Source organism: Tachysurus vachellii, chromosome 5, assembly GCF_030014155.1.
Source record: "Tachysurus vachellii isolate PV-2020 chromosome 5, HZAU_Pvac_v1, whole genome shotgun sequence".
NCBI lineage: Eukaryota > Metazoa > Chordata > Actinopteri > Siluriformes > Bagridae > Tachysurus > Tachysurus vachellii.
In genome coordinates, this window is record NC_083464.1 from 30,680,371 (window position 1) to 30,699,563 (window position 19,193).

Here is a 19,193-nt window from a genome sequence, read left to right on the forward strand (position 1 = left end):
GTGTAGGTGACTTTCTGCTACAATGAAGAGGAAAGGAAAGGAAACCTCCGTGAATTCTAACACGTTTCTGTGGGATTAAACTTTGTATATTTTTTTAAAATGATCTAATATCTTTCTAATATCTTGTCGGCGTGCTTTTCTGTCTGTTTTCAGGTGTTGTGTCGCTACAGAAATGTGTGGAACATGGAGCTCAAATTGCGCCCCGCCTTTCTGGGCGGAGTCATGCACGAGTCAGGTAAACAAAATACAGCACACACTCACCTGAACCTGACACAAGCAAAGTCAGTGTCAGGGGATCTTTGTATTTCCTGATGTCCTTTAAACACTTTTTTTGGCCACAAGCTTCAGAATCATACAGTTTGGAAGTCTGGTTGGATGATGATATAATCCTGGTGGCTATTATAATAAATATAGAAGTTTCACAATGTAACAGGCCATCATTTCAGGAGAATTCCATGAACTGTGCGAATAATTAAGCTTTGTACGCTACTGCTTCCTTGCAATTGCGATTTTGTGTACTTGTAGGTAACAGGCCACCTGGGATGGTGCCAAATAAAGGTCTGTACATGGTGAAGGACTTAAACCGGCTGGCGTCTTTTATGAACGTCCCTCTGCGTCATCCATCTGACCCGTTTGAGGTCATGTTTAATAAAGGTATTCATTTTTCAAAAGAAATGTACACATTTACATAATTTACAGTTTATAGCTGCTGTATAACAAAATGATAACAGTGCACTTCCCCTTCATCCCTGTATGTTCCCTATATTAATTACTAAACTAATTACATATGGGCAGGAGCATATTGTTGTTAACAAGCTAGCCAGGGCTGATAGTAAACTATCCAGCATCATCCTCATCACTCTGTTTTTTTCTCTCTCTCTCTCTGTCTGTCTGTCTCTCTCTCAGGTTCTCTTGCTGCAATGCGTTTTATAACCGCTGTAGCGGAGAAAGAGAAGGATGGTTATCACCTGGTGGAGAACGTTTCTAGAGAACTGTGGAAGCGAATATGGAGCACAGATCAGGACATCTGCGAGCCAGCGTCTCTCTCTGAGGTAATCTTTACAATTAAATTAACTGAATTTGTGTCTTTTAATTTTTTTTAGTATGGTAAGATTTTGTTTTTCTCATAAACTTATAACATAATGTTTTGATATTTATTTTTATTTCTCGCACAGGCAGGCCTGAAGGCCGGTTTGTCCTCCAGCGAAGTAGAAGAACTCCTCCGCCTGGCCAAATCTCAGCCAATCAAAGACAAACTGAAACAAACAACACACGAAGCACTCGAATACAAGGCTAGCTATGTCAATATCTCTTACTGATCATGTCTCGTTAGTGTTTGGTGTCTAATTTTCTTCCCGTTTTGCTCTGCAGGCGTTCGGGTTTCCCCTCATCGTCTGTCATGTTGGCGGAAAACCTCAGGTGTTTTTCGGATCGGACAGATTCGAGCTCATGGCTCACTCAATCGGTAAATGAGGTTTGCATTTATATCCAGGTATTTTGTTGTATAAATATACTTAAAAAATAATCGATTTTGTTGCATTTTTTCTTTCAGGAGAGAAGTGGCTTGGTCCAGAACCTAACAAGCCAACTTCACATCTTTAACAACACCCTTTACAGATTTATTTCAATAAAATCTGTACTTACTTCTAATATGTGTTTGTATTTGTCTTACATGAGATCTACACTGCAAAATGTATTATTCAGTTATAGGAAAGACAAAGAGATTGAGATGGTAAACATGCTAACATGGAGATATATTCGGCAGTTGGAAAATGTATGGAATAAAATTAAGACAGGATAATAATAATAATAAAGGAGAAAACTGTGTGCACAGTAATGAATAAAATGAATGAACAGATCCGTAACACATTTTTTAAGCTTTCAGGCACGGTTTTATACATTCTTTTTGTTTGCGGTTGCCTCAGCCCTAAACTAGGAATCTGTGAGCACTGTTTCGGTTCGAGGCAAAATGAGTCGAGTGGCTCGATTCGAATATTTTGGATCTCTTTTCTCAATCACTGCTTTGAGGCTGGATCGACTTGAACTTTAACACAATGTTGTTTATAATGCTTTACGATGTGTCACTGACACTTTAAGGTTACATCCCCGAAGTCCAAGCTAATCATCAGGCATTTTTCCTATAAGATTTTTAGCACTGAGAAAGACGTTAAAGCGTCAATTAAAATGAGTTATGCTGGGATCAGGTAAGTAACAATTAAATATTTACTTACTACAGCGTAGTTCGTCTCAACTTATCAAAGGTTTTAAAAAAGCTTCTAGTTGAAAACACTTTGAACACAAGTTTTCAAAAAATGAAATAAATGAACGAATAAATATTTAACGTTATTCGTGTGGCTCACGGGATGGATCAGGGGTTGTGATTGCTCAGTGATTGGTCAATGTCCATTAAATTGCCTTATATTGTGAACGTGAGCGGGGAATTTCTAACCAACAGGCTATTATTAGTAAGAGTTCTTACAATGGCTATGACTCTGTAATAGTCACAATATTATGGACCATGATTTAGAAGGTTATCAAGACCAATGTTAACCAGGATTTAATAAAAACAGTGTTTGTGTAGTGTGTGTGTTCAGGTAACAGGTCACCTATGTTATATATATAAATATAACATATAAGTGTGTGTGTTTGGTGAGATGAATGTTGCTGGACTGGAAATTCGAGTTTGTTTTGTGTGACTAGAGACAGAAGAAAGATAAAGAATGAAAAACATGCTGGCGGTAAGGAGCTTTTTAAAGGACGTCATGTTTCAGCTGACGTAGAGGAATGAGGGATCGTAAAAAAAGAAGAAAAGCATGTGAATGTGCGGAGAAAAGCATGTGAATAAAGTTGTGTGTTCTGATGGAACTGAACACAAGGGCCGTGTGATTGGTCTTCTTTTATTTATTCCGTCTCAAGTGAGAAAAATCCTTCAGTTTTTAATTTTCGGACAAAACACAACAAGACCCATTTGGAAAAACTGTAAAGATGTGTAGAAACCACTCAGTAGAATCTGGTGTTGATGGAATTGATTAAATTGGCACAAAAAATTTTTGATTATGTGAAACATTTACACAAAGTCATTCATTTAAACTGGGGCTGTACCAATGCTCTGTATTGGGGGTGCAGCAGAATTCAGGGTTGTACCATTTTCCCTCAGTGTAGGTTCAACTGGTGGTAAATAAAGGTTAAATAAGTATACCATCATTTTGGTCGTACTGAAAAGTAAAAGTAAACATCGAGTCTAAGGCCAAATGTGTCTTTTTTATGCCAGTCGAATCCCCAAAATCCAGTTCTGTCAGAAAACGGTGTAGTTGTTGTAGGCTTCTCCATGTCCCGCCTCCTGAAGATACTGGCCTATGCTGATTGGTTGAGATGCCCGGAGAACCGTTTTGTCATTGGCGCTTTTTTCTCCTGATTGGAGTTTGTGTCTCAGCTCGGTCAATGACAAGCGGTCTTGTTCTTTCCAGTGACAGCAGCTTTTAATGATGGTGTTGCTAGAAGCAAAAACGAATAGGTTTTATTCCGTCAGTTACACATTCACATTTATGCCATTTAGCAGACAGCCTTATCCAGAGTGACTTACAACTGAGCAACTGAGGGTTAAGGGCCTTGCTCAGGGGCCCAGCAGTGGCAGCTTGGTGGACCTGGGGTTCGAACCCATGACCTTTCAATCAGTAGCCCAACACCTTAACCACTGAGCTACCACATCCCTTATTTATCAAACACTAACATGGCATTTTACTTATGAGAGAGAGAAAGGTGTGTATGTGTGTGTGTGTAAGTAACGTACAGTAAGTTAGAGCACCCATGTGGTTTCTTCAGTGATTTTCCTCTCTGGAGGAACTGTAACAGTTCAGTAACAGGAACCTCAGCAAATGGAACCTCGCCTGCTCGAGAACAAAACATCTGGCGTTAGAAAAGAGAGAGAGATAGAGAGCTACTAGAACTACCAAAGAAACTAGAAGAGAAATCATCACTCACCGAGAGTCACCATCTCGTACAGCAGCAGACCAAACGACCACCTTTTCCAAAACCAAAACAGAAAAAATCTCAGTATTCTTACTTTCCTTTCATAACGCTGTTGTTCAGCTCAATCTTTGCTGCACATTTTAACAAACGCTTGCTAAGAGATAACAATCGGCTATGAGCTTGCCAGTTAGCAATCCGATTCCAAACATTGTCTGTCACAAAGCCGCAATAGAAGAAAAGAAACTGAAATAACGTACACGTCACTCTTAGGGCTTTTCTCTCTGTTAGCCAGGATTTCTGGTGCCTGCCATTTTTTCTGCCCGGGATTGTTTTTGTAATTGAAGCCGTAAGTTTTCCTCATGTATACATCGCCGAGACCCCATAGCTTAGCCGTGCGCATCTGGGTAACTAATACGCTTCGGGCTTTGATGTTTCCGTGAATCAGATTTTTGGAGTGAAGGAAATCCTGTGTCCAGAAGAGAAATAGAAGAAAAGACAGGATTTATTCAGCAAACTGAGAAGAAGGCTGTGTTCCAAATACAAAAGTGCTAGTAACATGTTTTAGCTAATTAGCTCAGACCAATCGGTTTTTAATGTCTGAGGTAATTTATTGAGATAAAGCTTTGAACATGAGCGTGAAGATTTCTCACCAAAGCGGAGGCCACCTGAGACGCCATAGTGAAGATCTGCCTCTCAGTCATTACTCCAGAGTCAGGTCCTGCCTGTCAATAATAATAATGATAATAATAATAATAATAATACTAAAGTACCATACCTTACCTGTCTCTCTCTCTCACACACAATGAGTGTATAGTTATGTTTTCTCACCTGTCTGTCTCTCAGTATGATTGTACACTACAGTTCCTTACCTTTCTGTTTCCCTCAGTGTGAATGTATAGTGTGGTTCCCCAGCTGTCTGTCTTTCTAAGTCAGAATGTATAGTACGATTCCTCACCTGTCTGTCTCTCTCTTAGAGCGAGTGTATATTCCAGGTCCTTACCTGTCTGCACTTCCACAGGTAACTGAGCAGGTCCTGGTGCTCCAGTTCCTCCATGACCATGATGAGCGGTGCCTGGAGTGTAACGACGCCAATCAGCTCGGGCAGGAAGGGGTGAGGACCCAACTCTGACAGGAAGGACGCAAAGCCGAGGAAGGATTGACACTCGGTCTCACTCGCTGAGTCTGACAGACAGACAAATAGAGAGACAGAAAGGAAAAGATGGACATGAGTAAAATTCAGGTGTTTTATCTATCTATCTATCTATCTATCTATCTATCTATCTATCTATCATTCAATCAATCATCAAAGACGCATCTCTCCAGGTAGGTACCATGACATACAGGCAGGAGATAAACCGTACACTCACCATTGAGCACGTGCAGCACAACATTGCGGTTCTCCATGCGTGCTCTGTAGCGCGACACATTGCTGTCTGACTTCAGCGCGTACAAACTCGGCAGCGATGTCACCACCTTGAATTTCTCTGGCAGGCGCTGGCGCGGGGCCTCGCGAGGGCTCAACAGCGAGGCATTGCTGAAAACAGGATTGTCAATTCCACGTGCTGGTCCTGCACCACGTAACGAAGATGTAAACGTGGAGTAAGTGGGTGAGACATCTAGCGCTATGCTCTCTCCTTCTAAAGCATTGAGACCTGGGGGAGCTGCAAAGACAGACAGAGTAGACAGACATATATTTATGGTGGTTCAGATTCATTTAGTTTTATTGTAATTCTCTCACCCAAATGATGTTTATTTTCACGTGATTCTCCTGAATGATTCATTTATTTACATGTGATTCCCCTCAAATGATTTGTTTCTTTGCATGTGATTCCAACCCCCACCCACCCCCAAGCAAATGATTCATTTATTTTCACAGGTGATTCCCTCCTAAATGCTTCATTTAGTTTCACGATAAATTTGTGAAATTTTGATGTGTGGATTCCGTCAAACAGATGTGGACAAACAAACAAAAAAACCATCTGCTATGTGTTATAATTACTCACCATCGATCCCGTTGACGATTCTGGGGGGCCGGCGGCTCACTCCACGTGTGCTTCTAGGGCGCACTTTGTGCACTTTCTCAGGACAGAAGCGCAACAGCAGCAGGATTATGAGAATCACGACAAAGCTGAGCAACAGAAGCACGGGGACAATGATCACTTCCTGCTCGTACGTACGGATCTCTGAAGAAACACACACACACGCACACAAATGAGATCTTTATGCAATGGTGAATATTATTATTATTATTATTATTATTATTATTATTATTATTATTATAAACTCACCACACAGTGTGTCATCTTCCTCACACAATGTGTATACCCTAGAACTATTCGTAGACGCCATTCTGCAAACACACACACACACACACCTCTATTGGCATTTGTGTGCATTTTGCCTTCTGACTTGCCTTCTGACACAATCAGGTGCTTAAGCAAATACTACACAGCTACATAACACAGGTGAACAGATCAGTTCTTGTATCCTTTCCCTGTTCGTGTGTCACACACACACAGACACACACACACGCACACACTCACAATAAAAAGAGTTTTCATTCAGTTTTTCCGAGCGACTCACAGAACATCAGTGAAACAAATATCTAATAATAATAATAATAATAACTCCTGAGAGGAGTTTTTTCTATTGTTGTTTGTTTTTAAAGCTTTACATCAAACGTCTGCTATACAAGAAACTATAAAGGATGTTACCATAGAAACCATAACACATGTAATGAGTTCTGGCCACAGATTCAAGAAGTAACATCACCAACACACACACACACACAAACACAAACACTCACCATCCCATGATTTAACTTATATACTTAACTATATGAACGTAAAATTAGCCACTAGGTTAATCTTTTGAACTATCCCTTTAATAAACTTTCAGCAACACCAGTGCAACATGACAGTGTGTGTTTAGGGTCACAACAACAGGCACACCCTGAGTTAAATCCTCAGATTACAACATTGCTTCACTAACAGGGTGTGTGTGTGTGTGTTTGGCCGTAATGCTTATTTCTGAATGTCTCAACAATATATTTGCATAGTGTGTTTTATTTAAATAATGAATATACTGTCTACAAATGAGGTCACTCATAATGTGCACACACACACACACACACACACACACACACACACACACGCATGCGGAACAGGTCCGGGTTTTCCTGTAAAGCAACGTGTCAGGATAGCCAAACCTGTCTGTCTGCATTTTTCATTTCAGAAGAAACACATTAACACACACAGTAATACAAAAAATAAAAACACACCAAACAAAGTATGTGTGTGTGTGTGTGTGTGTGTGTGTGAGGTGTGTTTCTCTAGTCTCTGGATTTTTCCCACCTGTAACAGCATGACAAACAGATAGACACACAAACTGAAGACGAGACGTGTGTAACTTACCTGTGTGTCAGATGCTGTCAGCTTCCCTTCTTCAGCATGTTTTCTTCTGGACGACTCTCGCTACAGCCCGTCGCTCAGTCGTCCACATTCTGTCTCTTCAAAACTTTCATGCATTTGTCACTCTACTGCACCCTGTCCCTCCCTCTCCCTCTGTCGTTCAGCCTTTCTCTCGCTCTGCCTCACCATACAGGTCCCTCCACCTCTCTCTCTTTTTATTGCTGTATATGTCCCTCTACCTGCTCTCTATCACACACACATTTACTGTATAGTTCCATCAACCACTTTATATCTCTCTCTCTCTTGCTGTATATGTCTCTCTACCCTTCTCTATCTCAGACTCTCTCTCTCCTTCACTGTACATGTCCATCCAATTTTTCATTGTATACAACTTTTCTCTCCCTTTTTCTTACTTTATATCTTTCTACCTTTCTCTCATTGTATACATCTCTCAACTCCCTCTTACTTTATTGTATACATTCTATCTTTATCTCTCTCTCGCTCTCTCTCTCTGATTCTCAGTTCGTTCTTATAGACAAATATTATTTATAAATAAATGACCTCAGTGCTCAGAACGTTTCCATAATGTTGTGCTATGTTGGCACTAAACTTGAAGTTCTGCATGTCATAGTACAGATTATTAAGATTACTTGCATAGTTCATACCTCTGAGGTTAAATGCGGGCTTTATTTTCCCATGCCCTTTAAAGCAAGAATCAAAAGCGTATGTTTGCAAACTTTAATTTCATTTAATAGGAAATAATAGATCGGATAAGCGGTAGAAAATGAGTGAGAGTGAGTGAGTGAGGAAATAATAGAAATTTATATTACTTAATACAAATGAATTTTTTTTTTGTGGAGATGTGAGAAGCTGTCAGAATGAACTCCCTCTCAGAAATACTCCCTCAATCAGCCCTTTACGCTTGACAGACAGAAGCATAGTGAAGCATGGTCATACCTGCAAACTCACAAGAGGTGAAAAAGGTGACAAGGTTCGAAATATACACCCCACCAACACCCCCCCCCTTCTTGTCAGAGTGCTTAAAATGAAGCACTCTGACAAGAACATAAAGGGAAAAGACAACATTTGCTTCAAGTGAAAAAAATCACTTTTACCAAAATTTCTTAGAAATAATTTTTCTCTGTACAATTTGAGTGCCTTGGGAACCAGGGGCGGTTCTAGACCTTTTTTAGGGTGGCTCCAGCCCCCTGTCTGTCATCTCAGCCACCCTAAAACTATAAGTATAATTTTTACTTTCATAAATAAACAATAAAAATTACGTTAAAATGCAGGATATGTCGTGGATGGGAAAGAAAATTATTTATCAGTTTGATCCAAGAGCGATTTTTTTACTTTGCTTTTACGCGCATGCGTTGTAGTCTTTCAAAAGTGTGTTATTTGAACGGAGAAGCACAGGTACGCGCAGCGTGCACGCGCAGTCAGAGCTGGATGCGTTTATCTATAACGTTAATCGCCGCAAAGACGGCAACCAAAAGCAGTGAAATTTCACTATTCTTATTACCAGAGTTGTTATATAATATATAATATAAAACCCTTCTTGTTTTAAATTCTCACTGAGGGCTAAAACCCCCTAAAGCCGCCTAAGCACTACTTCGCCTAATTATTGGATGGAGGTAAGCGGTTTCGGACGCAGCTGAAAGAACCCCCCCCCGGTTGATTATTTATTAATCAACAAAGCACACGAACAGTCACCTTTTTTTAAAAAAAAAAAAAAGTTAGTAAGACTCTTTCCAGAAATGCTACATAAACCAATGTACACAAACGCTACATAAACCAACGTAGCATTACATTACAGAAAACTTCACATAAAAAAATGAGATGCTTTATAATTATACTTTTATTATTAGGTTTACTATAGAAATTATATTTTATTAAGGAAATTAAACAACAGCAAAGGGTTGTGTTTATATTTAAGAAACAGTACAGTGATCAGCCAGGAGGGGGCGTGGCGCATATTTACACACACACACACACACACACACACACGAGTGTGTAAAATGCCTGCACCACTTCACCGTGTCAGGTTTGCGCATGCGCAATGTTAAAATGTGAAACACTGAACATTAATCGTCGGATTCTGAGACCTTAATGGCGCGTTTTGTGTAAAAAAAGCGTCCTGGTTTTGTCACGTGAAGCTTCACATCTGCGTTACACGTCATTTCATCTTCACTAAATCAGATGAGGTGTAGTTCATTTTCTACAATAGCTCTGCAGAACATTTCAGCGGTGTGAAGTTAACAACGAAAGCGCTGGAAAAATTTCAAAATAAAAGTGCTTTGTTTGCTGATGTTCAGTTAAAGGCCAAAAAAAAAAAAAAAAAAAAAAAAGGGACAAGAATTGTCTTAAATAAAAGGCAGGAGGGTTTGAGACAAGCAAACAAACATATTATCTGGCAAATACTTAAATGAACAAATAATTACTTGGAAATGTAAATATTTAAGTGTCTGGTAAACAAGAAAATAAACAAAAGTTAATATCTTCAGGGGGGGCACGGTGGCTTAGTGGTTAGCACATTCGCCTCACACCTCCAGGGTTGGGGGTTCGATTCCCGCCTCCGCCTTGTGTGTGTGGAGTTTGCATGTTCTCCCCGTGCCTCGGGGGTTTCCTCCGGGTACTCCGGTTTCCTCCCCCAGTCCAAAGACATGCATGGTAGGTTGATTGGCATCTCTGGAAAATTGTCCGTAGTGTGTGATTGCGTGAGCGAATGAGTGTGTGCGTGCGTGTGTGTGTGTGTGCCCTGTGATGGGTTGGCACTCCGTCCAGGGTGTATCCTGCCTTGATGCCCGATGACGCCTGAGATAGGCACAGGCTCCCAGTGACCCGAGGTAGAAAATGAGTGTGAGAGAATAATATCTTCAGAAATACATGTTAACAACTAAATATATAGACGAGTAAACAAACAAGAAAACAAAACAAAAAAATTTCTGGCACATCAGCAAATAAATATTAATATATTTGTAAGTAAAAAAAAAACTGACATTTACAAACAAGGTTCTATGTATAACTTACCAAAAATAAGTTTCTCACCCATCTTTATTTATTTAATTTTATAATTATTGTAATGTAAAATATTTGGTCTTTTTGTAAAGGGAAAAAAACAAACAAACAAACAAACATAAAAACAAGGGTCAAACACCAGAGACTAGGAAAACATTCTCTTCTGCTCATTATGCCTCAATGATATCCAAGACTTTTAAAGCTACTACATAAACACACAAACACCAATTTAGACAAATAAATGTAAATAAATACATTTATTTCTTTAAATGTGTTTATCCTTATAATTAAGGAATAAAAAAGATGTGATTTATCTAAAAGGTTTTGGACTTTTAACTCCTCCATGATGTGTGCCTTGGAGTTGCCTGCTTCCTCCCGTGTCCATCCGTTTAGCTGGAGGCTGGGGCCTGGTTTTGGACCATATTTGCATTTTTAGGTCTTTTTGTTCCTGTTATTTGACATCTTTTGCTAGAAAAAGCTGAAAGTGAGAGATCTACATCGCCTTGTTCGCGGCTAGCGTCGTGTGTAGAACTACAGCGTTAGCCGAAAGCGCTAATATATTAGCTTTGCTTGATGTTTTGGGCTTTTCTTTGTCGCACTGACGTTTGTTCTTCCTTCTCGTTGCACTCGTGTAACGAAAAATAAACACATTTAGTTGAACAATAATCTTTATTCTTTTATCCTGCGTTCCTTTAGCTTGTTTAAAGCCGTAGGGTAAAAATCTATTGTTTTGTTTTTACCTCAGATTATTGGCGCTAATGTGAATATGCTAACTAGCTAGCTAGCTTGAGCTGTTTGTTTATTGTATTTAATGACAACATTTATAAATGTTCACACACCAAGGCGTTGAGGGACTTCCGGTTCTTATCCTCTGCCTTTCTATAGCATCGGTTGTTGAGTAAAGTAAATAAATAATAAAAAAAAACAGCTCCCGTCGGTTAAACAAGTGTCCTGACCTGCAGCTACTCAGTTGTTTTGACCCGGTTGCGATACCCAGGAATCTTAGCGAAGTCGAAATAATTGACGTCGAATCGAATTAATTGGCGCAAATCCGAATTCAGCGCGAGATGTTTCGCTTCCACGAGGACGTCGATGACAATCCATGTATGATGTAAGTGACTTTCTTTCCTTCACACCGTCTCTTGTTTGTTTGTTTGTTTGTTTGTTTAGACTATTTATTGTTTTCAAATCAAAGCTAATTGTTGTGTATCCTACTATACCTGCAAAGTTTGTGTAAATTTAGGATTTTGTGTAAAATCTAGGATTATTATTTTTTATTATTATTATTATTATTATTATTATTATAATTTTTTATTTTTTTTTTTACAAATAATCAATGACTGCTGTTTTAATGAATTGATTGATTGATTGATTGATTGATTTTAACCAATCATTGGGCTTAATTTGTCAAACCAAAATGTAAACACGTGTATTATGTTGCCTACAGGAACATCTACACAAGAAATACGGTATTCACAAAAATCGTTTAGGAAAACGATTAAATAAAGTAAATATATATAAAACATATATATAAACTTTATATATATATATATATTTGTTTACATATGTACATTATATTCTGGATTTTGGATTGTTACCTATGAAAATGACGTGTTACAGCAAAATAACGAATTACATCAAAATAGTTAAATCTTGAGATAATGTTGCTACAATGAAAAAATAAATAGTAATGAGTCAATATTTGAGGGGGTCACGGTGGTTTAGTGGTTAGCACGTTCGCCTCACACCTCCAGGGTTGGGGGTTCGATTCCCGCCTCCACCTTGTGTGTGTGGAGTTTGCATGTTCTCCCTGTGCCTCGGGGGTTTCCTCCGGGTACTCCGGTTTCCTCCCCCGGTCCAAAGACATGCATGGTAGGTTGATTGGCATCTCTGGAAAATTGTCCATAGTGTGTGATTGTGTGAGTGAATGAGAGTGTGTGTGTGCCCTGCAATGGGTTGGCACTCCGTCCAGGGTGTATCCTGCCTTGATGCCCGATGATGCATGAGATAGGCACAGGCTCCCCGTGACCCGAGGTAGTTCGGATAAGTGGTAGAAAATGAATGAATGAGTCAATATTTGAATATTAAGTGAAATTCCGAATTATATTTTTGTGAAATTAATGATTATTTTTCTTCTGTAGGTACCACGTAGCTATACGGTATTACAGTTTTACAGGCTCTTTAGACACACAATCACAATCAGTAGCAGACGTATTTTCCTATATTTTGATATCATCTTATTGCGATTTCTCAGCACACGGCCACTTAGAACATATTTCTACGAAGCGAGCACTGTTGATTTTCTCTCAATTTTCCCAGGGATCCGTTCGCAGCGCACCGTCGTCAGATGAGGAGTATGTTCGGGTCGCTCGGGTACGACCCGTTTCCTCTGACTCCTCAGATCCAGCCTGCCCGAGCTCCCATGCAAGTACAGGTAAGCTCCTTTGTCGTGAAATCTCTTTGCCTGTCTGTTAGTATTTTAATCACTTTGCATTTGACACGTTTGTAGCTGTTGGTCTACGTTTTTAATTCCGTTAATTAATCTGTCATTCTGTCTCTGTAGCCTCAAGCTGGTGCATTGGCCCCCTTTGGCATGATGGGAATGGTATGATAACATTATCTCACTTTTTTTGTTAAACTACTTAAAACGTCTGTGGCCGTGTCAGAGTCCTTATGACGAGCGATGCAAACAAAGACGAGGGTGCCAATAATTTTATCATAGTGACTGTATTAGGTGCAGTTTAGAGTAGCATAGTTTGCGTTTAGGAAGTGAGCGTGCATTATGATGTCATGATTTACTAAAAAATAATTAAATCAAACGTAATATTGGCACGTGGTGATATAGAGTTGTGGTGATGGTTTGTGCTGCAGGGAGGAGGATTCATGGATATGTTCGGGATGATGAGTGACATGATGGAGAACATGGTGAGTGACATCACTCGTGATAAGAAGAGTGTTCTTTTCTAGAGATTTCTTTTTAAGCAGTTTGTTTTCTCTGTATGGGTTTGTACACCAAAATGTCTCCGTGTTGGGATACGTTCGTGTGCGAGTCTGTGCTTTGTTGTGTATTTTAAAAACGTGTTTGCTTAGGATTTTTTAATGTGTGTAAATGTGTTCCCTACAGGAGAGGTTCTCCGGCTCTCCAGCCTGCCAGTCGTTCTCCTCGTCCACCGTCATTTCGTACAGCAGCGACTCCGGAGCTCCAAAAGTGTATCAACAAACTAGAGAAATCAGAACGGCACCTGGAGGGGTGAGACACACTCAGTCATGTAAATGACATTATGAGGACACACACACCTGCGTTATGATCAGACACACACACACTCTTTGATAGTACAGTAGCCGCTCTGAGAAATGATAAATTAGAGGATTACACACAAACAAGCTTGTTTGAAGACATTATGAGGACCCAAACTGCTTAGCAGGAGTTTACCTCCCTCAGAAAATAGAACATCACTTGGAGGGTACACACACACACACACACACACACACACACACACACACACACACGCACGTACTCATGACAACATGAGGACACACACCTGCTTTTTGGGAAATACATTTTCCTCTGACCCTACACATATTGCTACAGCTGTTTAATTTAACAACAATTTAAAACATCACCTGGAGGGGTGGCACACACTCCCTCTCTCTCTTCACCCACCCAACTACCAACGGTACAAACACACACACGCTTTTGTAATTATAATGCTGTACATGTACACATTCAGACACATGGTTTATGCAGATTTGCTTTCTCCAAGTAGGTACATGTACACACACATTCTTGTAATCATGACATTATGAGGACGCAAACCTGTTTTATGTGGACTCCATGTTAATTTACAGTTATGGCATTTGGCAGATGCCCTTATGTACTGTACAAAATGTACAAAAGTGCTTTGAAGTGTCTATCAGTGAATTCGTAAAAACTGGATCATTAGGTAACAGACGTAGGATTAAAATTAGAGCTGTAGGGTCTCTCTCTCTCTCACACACACACACACACACACACACGTCATTCCTTTCTTTTGTTTGCATTATCTGTAAATTTCTCTTTGTGTCTGCGTGTAGATCAGGGAGACGCGTCAGTCGTTGCGTGACAGTGATAGCGGAATAGAGCGGATGTCCATTGGTCACCATATTGGAGATCGAGCTCACGTCATGGAACGTTCCAGAAACGCACACACCGGAGATCAGGAGCACCGACAAGATTTCATCAACCTAGAAGAAAGTGAGTGTGGTGCAGGTTTTAATGCGCCGTCTGACTTTGGCGTATGTACCAGCACCAAACTGCAGAAAAGTCTGTTTTTCATATTAATCACTTGAACGTCAGATCATAGCATTTGAAACCCACTTTGTGTGAAGACCGTGGAACATTTTAAACAGTGACTCTGAATAGTTCTATTTCTAACTAAATTGCATCGTGAGAACCGTGCGATCTACTAACTTCAGTAACGGCCACTTTCGATCTCCATCTCGAGTGCTAGAATTCACAGAAGTTAAAATCAACAATTTTAACCATCATTATGACAGCTTAACGTTGTGTGTTTCTCCTCTCTCTTTATTTATTTATTTTTGTCTCAGCTGAAGCTGAAGCCTTTGATGAGGAGTGGAGGAGGGGAGTAGGGCGCTACATGAACCCTAACGCCCGCGGGCTGGATTACGGACGGAGCCGAAGGGCAGCGGCAGGACAACTGGCCCTAACCGCACCACCAAACTCCAACTCCTCTTCCTCCCCTCGACCCCCCCATCGTCCCCGCTACGACTGGTGAGTGCTAAATCGTTACCAAGAAATAGCTTTCTCGACCCATTATTATTAAACATGTGATTGTAACTCTCTACGCATGCTTAGCTACTAGGTAATAGCGCCTTTTGTAGCGCTAGTCAGCTAGTCGTGTAAAAGCTTTAATTAACCATTGCGTATTTGTTTACGTATATTTAATCATTTAGTTCATAGACAAATAGTGGATAATTATCAAGCTATCTAGTGCACTGTGATTGTTCTACATTATTTCATTTACCTATTCTTCTGTTAGTTATGTGTGGATTGTAACTCAGTTCTGGTTCAAACTGTGTGTGTGTGCGTGTGTGTGTGTGCGTGCAGGTGAAGGAACCAAGCAGAAGAGCCTCATGATCTACCTGATGATGTGAACAAGATTGTTTAGGAAACCCTGGTCCTGTGTCCTGGAGTGATTTGTGTGTGTGTGTGTGTGTGTGTGTGTGTGTGTGTGTGTGTAGTGTTACGCTGCAGGACTGACACTGTACAGAATAAATAGATGGGTCCAAAAATCCGAGTGCACTCCTGTCCACTCTATAGGCCACGGCGCATAATTCTCAACATCCCTGTGGACGTGTCCCAAACCACACATCCTAGGCGTACGAGACATACGTCTCGTTGCGTTACAGAGCTCAATGACCGGACCCTACGCTGTCGCAGGGCATTGTGGGAATTCCTGTGTGCGCTGAATATGCTTCGGCAGAATAGTGGACTCCAAAGATTAAAAAGGAAAAAAAAAAGTTGTGATTTAGAACATACAGTGAGTGTTAATAGTAGTATTGAAACCCCCTTCATGTTTGCTTGGTAGTGCACTCTGAGATTTTGGACACTATGTAGCTTCATCACATGCATACACACACATATATACACACACACACACACACACACACACACACACACACACACACACACACATTCCTATGTCTATTCCTATGCTTCCAACTCTTAACTATTAAAATGTGTAATTATATACTGCTACATAACAGGCATGTGCCGATATTAAAACGTCATTGAACCGAAGTTCGGTTGTGATTTAAAAAAAAAAAAAAAAATCCCAATAGTTTTCTTCTTGCGTCTTCTCCTCTAAGAACATAAACTCCACGTGCTCTAAAATAAGGACTCATAAATATGATGGCTGTCCTCGAGCGACGTCGTGAACGAGACGCTGCGCCTCCGACCGACTAGAACGCTGACGCCGTTTTGTGTGAATATTGCGCCGTATTGTATTCTCGATCGTCGGCACATGCCTGCTACACACACTGTACAGTTCATTAATGTCTGTGTTGTTTGACGCTATGCTAATTTGTGACTTGAGCTGTACACTGTTGACTAGTTAAACTTATTAATAAATAAATTAAAGTTGTGTTTGGCCCCTGTCTTGTTATTAACTGTACAGTGTGTGTATTATATATGTGTATATATATATACTAGTCACTTTATTTGGAACATCATATTAATATTGAGTAGGAACCCCGTAGTTCATAGCATGAATTCCACAAGGTGTTGGGAAACGTTCCTTCAAGATTCTGGCTCCGTGACTGTGTCACGGAGATATTGCAGAATTGTCAGTTGCAGTGGTCATGCAGAGAATCTTACATCATCCAAACACATCCTGGTCTACAGGATCGAGACCTGGTGTTCAAGGAGGCTGTTGAATTACACTGAACTCATGAAAACTTTCCCCCCCATCACCACCACCAGTCTTAACTGTTGAAGTCAATTTGGGTCCATTGATACATGTTCTGAACCCCAGGCCAGTTCTTGTTCAGGAGTGGAACCTGATGTAGTCATTTGCTGTTGTAGCCCATCCGCCTCCTCTCAAGGTTTGATGTGTTGCACGTTCCGAGATGCTTTTCTGTTCACCGCTGTTGTAAAGAGTGGTGCATTGAGTTTAGTCTTCCTGTCAGTTGCGACCAGTCTAAAGCAACTGCTGTGCGTGTAAATGTATTGCGTGTAAACCTTGTCCTGTATCTGCATGACTGTGCACTGTGCGCTGCTACGACATGGTCGGTTCAGTTGTGTCGGAGCATGTGTGCGGGTGTTCCTAATAAAGTGTACGACGAGCGTTTATATATGATATTGAAACGACTTTGCTAGCTAATGTGTCCCTAAACTCGATCGTTTTGCATTTTGATAGAAAATAGTCCTAGACTTAAGTGCTTCAAGGTCCTATAAATCAGCTCCATGTTGTTTCGATCCCGCTTTGTCCTCATGAAGAAGATACAACCTGATATGCTTTATTTTTTTTATTTTTTTGTGTGATATTTTCTATTAATCTGGAACAGTGTTTATGGACATGCTGCTTCTTGTTATTAAAACACCTCTGAGTTTGGAAGACTTGGTCAGTGTTTATCGGTGCCTGTTTTAAATTAGATTCTGAAAGGTGTTCTGGGGCATGACCTTTCCTGATCCGGTGACCCCGACCATGGCCTTTTTAACCCTTTCACCGGTTTTCTTGAATGAATGATGAAGGACCAGGAATAGAATTCCATCCCTGCCAATTCCATTCCAACCAGTTTAATATAGATTTTAATTCAATTAAGCTAGCTTGCAATTTTTCAGGCTAGATACATTACTAGCCGGCTAGCTGTTGCCCTTGACATGCGTAAGAGGATTAAATTATTTTAGCTAAATTAACACAAGTTTTGTCATATTTCTGTCCTTGCGCTTGCTGTAACAGACACTAGCTACATCTTCCTAGCGTCTCTTTGTGAATTAGCCTGCTGCTAACTACTGATTGGCTTTGTAGCTACAGGAAGATATAGCTGGAGTAAAAGGAAAGAACTACAACTCGTTTAAGCTTTGAATGCTTGTAACCATAGTGACAACTGCAGTAGGAATATTTTATTATGGGGGAAAAATCAGGTTAAAAAAGCCTACTATTGTTATTAAATGAATATTATTAAATTCATGTAATTAATTTTAAGTAATATTATTTAGTATACTGGATAAGCAGAAACCTGTACAGTTAATTAATCAGATCAAAATATTATTAATATTGATCATGAAAATGTAATCTTACGACGCCAGAAGCCTTGAGCAGTGTGTGTACTGTACCTTTGGAATATCAAATGAAACCTACATCCCTGCTATATATAGTTTAGGTACAGCTAGAAGGACCAGATGTCCTTACTGGTTGGTGTACGTGTGTGTGGATGAACGCATATAGAGCTGAAGCAGACACGTCCACATGCATACACATGGCATGAATGCCAGTAGATGGAGCACCAGCAGAAGACCAGGAAGAAAAAATACACACACACACACACACACACACAAACTCAGTTACTATGGTTACAGCACAATGGAAGACAGGACATAAGAGCAATGTAGAAGAGAAAAACTGAGAGACAGAAGGACAGACATATATATATATATATACACACACACACACACACGTCTATATTTTCATGACACAATAAAAGCATTACGATTGTTCCACGTTTTTGTCCTACATGATGTGTGAGTACCTTTTACAAATGGATTGGGCAAACAAATGGACAAAGTGCTGTCCAGTGCACACTTTTTTGCACTCTCCCATCATGCCCCAGGAAACAAAGAGGGATGGGCTTCCATCATTTCATGTTCTGAGGGGACATGGCTGTATTTCTATAGCCAAGTCCTCATACTTAATGAATGATCTTTCAGCACCTGCTTTATCCTGATCAGGGTCATGGTGGATCTGGAGTCAGTCCCATCCTATGTAACGCTGGGTGCCAGTTTTTGTTAGCAACAATATATATCTATTATTAGCTTATACATATATATATATATATATATATATATATATATATATATATATATATATATATATATATATATATATATATATAAAACTGGTTAAAGCTGCTGTAACGTAAACAATAACAGGATCCATCTTTGTCTCAAAGATGTTCCATAACTTCTGTGTTCGTGAATCTTGATAAATAACTGACCAACGTAATGAACAGGTAGCTAATAACTAGTTTATGTGGTAAACAGATGTGTAAACATAAACAAATAAACATATAAAGCCA

The 19,193-nt window shown here is 39.9% G+C and overlaps 3 protein-coding genes across 3 annotated transcripts in view; 2 read left to right on the forward strand and 1 right to left on the reverse strand.

Moving 5' to 3' along the window:
- gstk1 (glutathione S-transferase kappa 1) overlaps positions 1–1,650 on the forward strand; it is a 2,078-nt gene extending 428 nt beyond the window's left edge. The window contains exons 3-8 of the mRNA XM_060871103.1: positions 154–235; positions 526–654; positions 907–1,052; positions 1,176–1,292; positions 1,372–1,465; positions 1,553–1,650. Of these exons, the coding sequence (XP_060727086.1) occupies positions 154–235; positions 526–654; positions 907–1,052; positions 1,176–1,292; positions 1,372–1,465; positions 1,553–1,602 (618 nt within the window). The 3' untranslated portion in view covers positions 1,603–1,650. The remainder of the gene's footprint in view (positions 1–153; positions 236–525; positions 655–906; positions 1,053–1,175; positions 1,293–1,371; positions 1,466–1,552) is intronic.
- A 1,231-nt stretch (positions 1,651–2,881) lies between these two features.
- styk1b (serine/threonine/tyrosine kinase 1b) lies at positions 2,882–7,543 on the reverse strand. Its single transcript, XM_060871104.1, has 10 exons — positions 7,383–7,543; positions 6,258–6,319; positions 5,973–6,152; positions 5,337–5,630; positions 4,970–5,151; positions 4,620–4,691; positions 4,227–4,435; positions 3,982–4,022; positions 3,791–3,887; positions 2,882–3,494 (listed from the first exon to the last, which is right to left on the reverse strand). Exons 2-10 carry the CDS (start codon positions 6,316–6,318, stop codon positions 3,296–3,298), a joined length of 1,335 nt encoding a protein of 444 aa, XP_060727087.1. The 5' UTR covers position 6,319; positions 7,383–7,543; the 3' UTR covers positions 2,882–3,295.
- Positions 7,544–10,755: 3,212 nt separating this feature from the next.
- On the forward strand, positions 10,756–16,540 carry mlf2 (myeloid leukemia factor 2). Its single transcript, XM_060871105.1, has 8 exons — positions 10,756–11,508; positions 12,717–12,831; positions 12,961–13,002; positions 13,269–13,322; positions 13,522–13,647; positions 14,472–14,631; positions 14,985–15,168; positions 15,505–16,540. The coding sequence occupies exons 1-8, from the start codon at positions 11,465–11,467 to the stop codon at positions 15,506–15,508; spliced, it is 729 nt and encodes a 242-aa protein (XP_060727088.1). The 5' UTR covers positions 10,756–11,464; the 3' UTR covers positions 15,509–16,540.
- The last annotated feature ends 2,653 nt before the right edge of the window (positions 16,541–19,193 follow it).

Bases quoted from the DNA above. Each gene is read 5' to 3' on its own strand.
- styk1b (XM_060871104.1), bottom strand. From the start codon at position 6,318: ATGGCGTCTACGAATAGTTCTAGGGTATACACATTGTGTGAGGAAGAT. The intron at 6,153-6,257 runs GTGAGTTTATAA...GTGTTTCTTCAG, and splicing joins GGAAGATGACACACTGTGTG to AGATCCGTACGTACGAGCAG. The intron at 3,495-3,790 runs GTACGTTACTTA...TTTTGCTTCTAG, and splicing joins CATGGGTGCTCTAACTTACT to CAACACCATCATTAAAAGCT.
- mlf2 (XM_060871105.1), top strand. From the start codon at position 11,465: ATGTTTCGCTTCCACGAGGACGTCGATGACAATCCATGTATGAT. The intron at 11,509-12,716 runs GTAAGTGACTTT...CAATTTTCCCAG, and splicing joins GATGACAATCCATGTATGAT to GGATCCGTTCGCAGCGCACC. The intron at 13,323-13,521 runs GTGAGTGACATC...TGTTCCCTACAG, and splicing joins GTGACATGATGGAGAACATG to GAGAGGTTCTCCGGCTCTCC.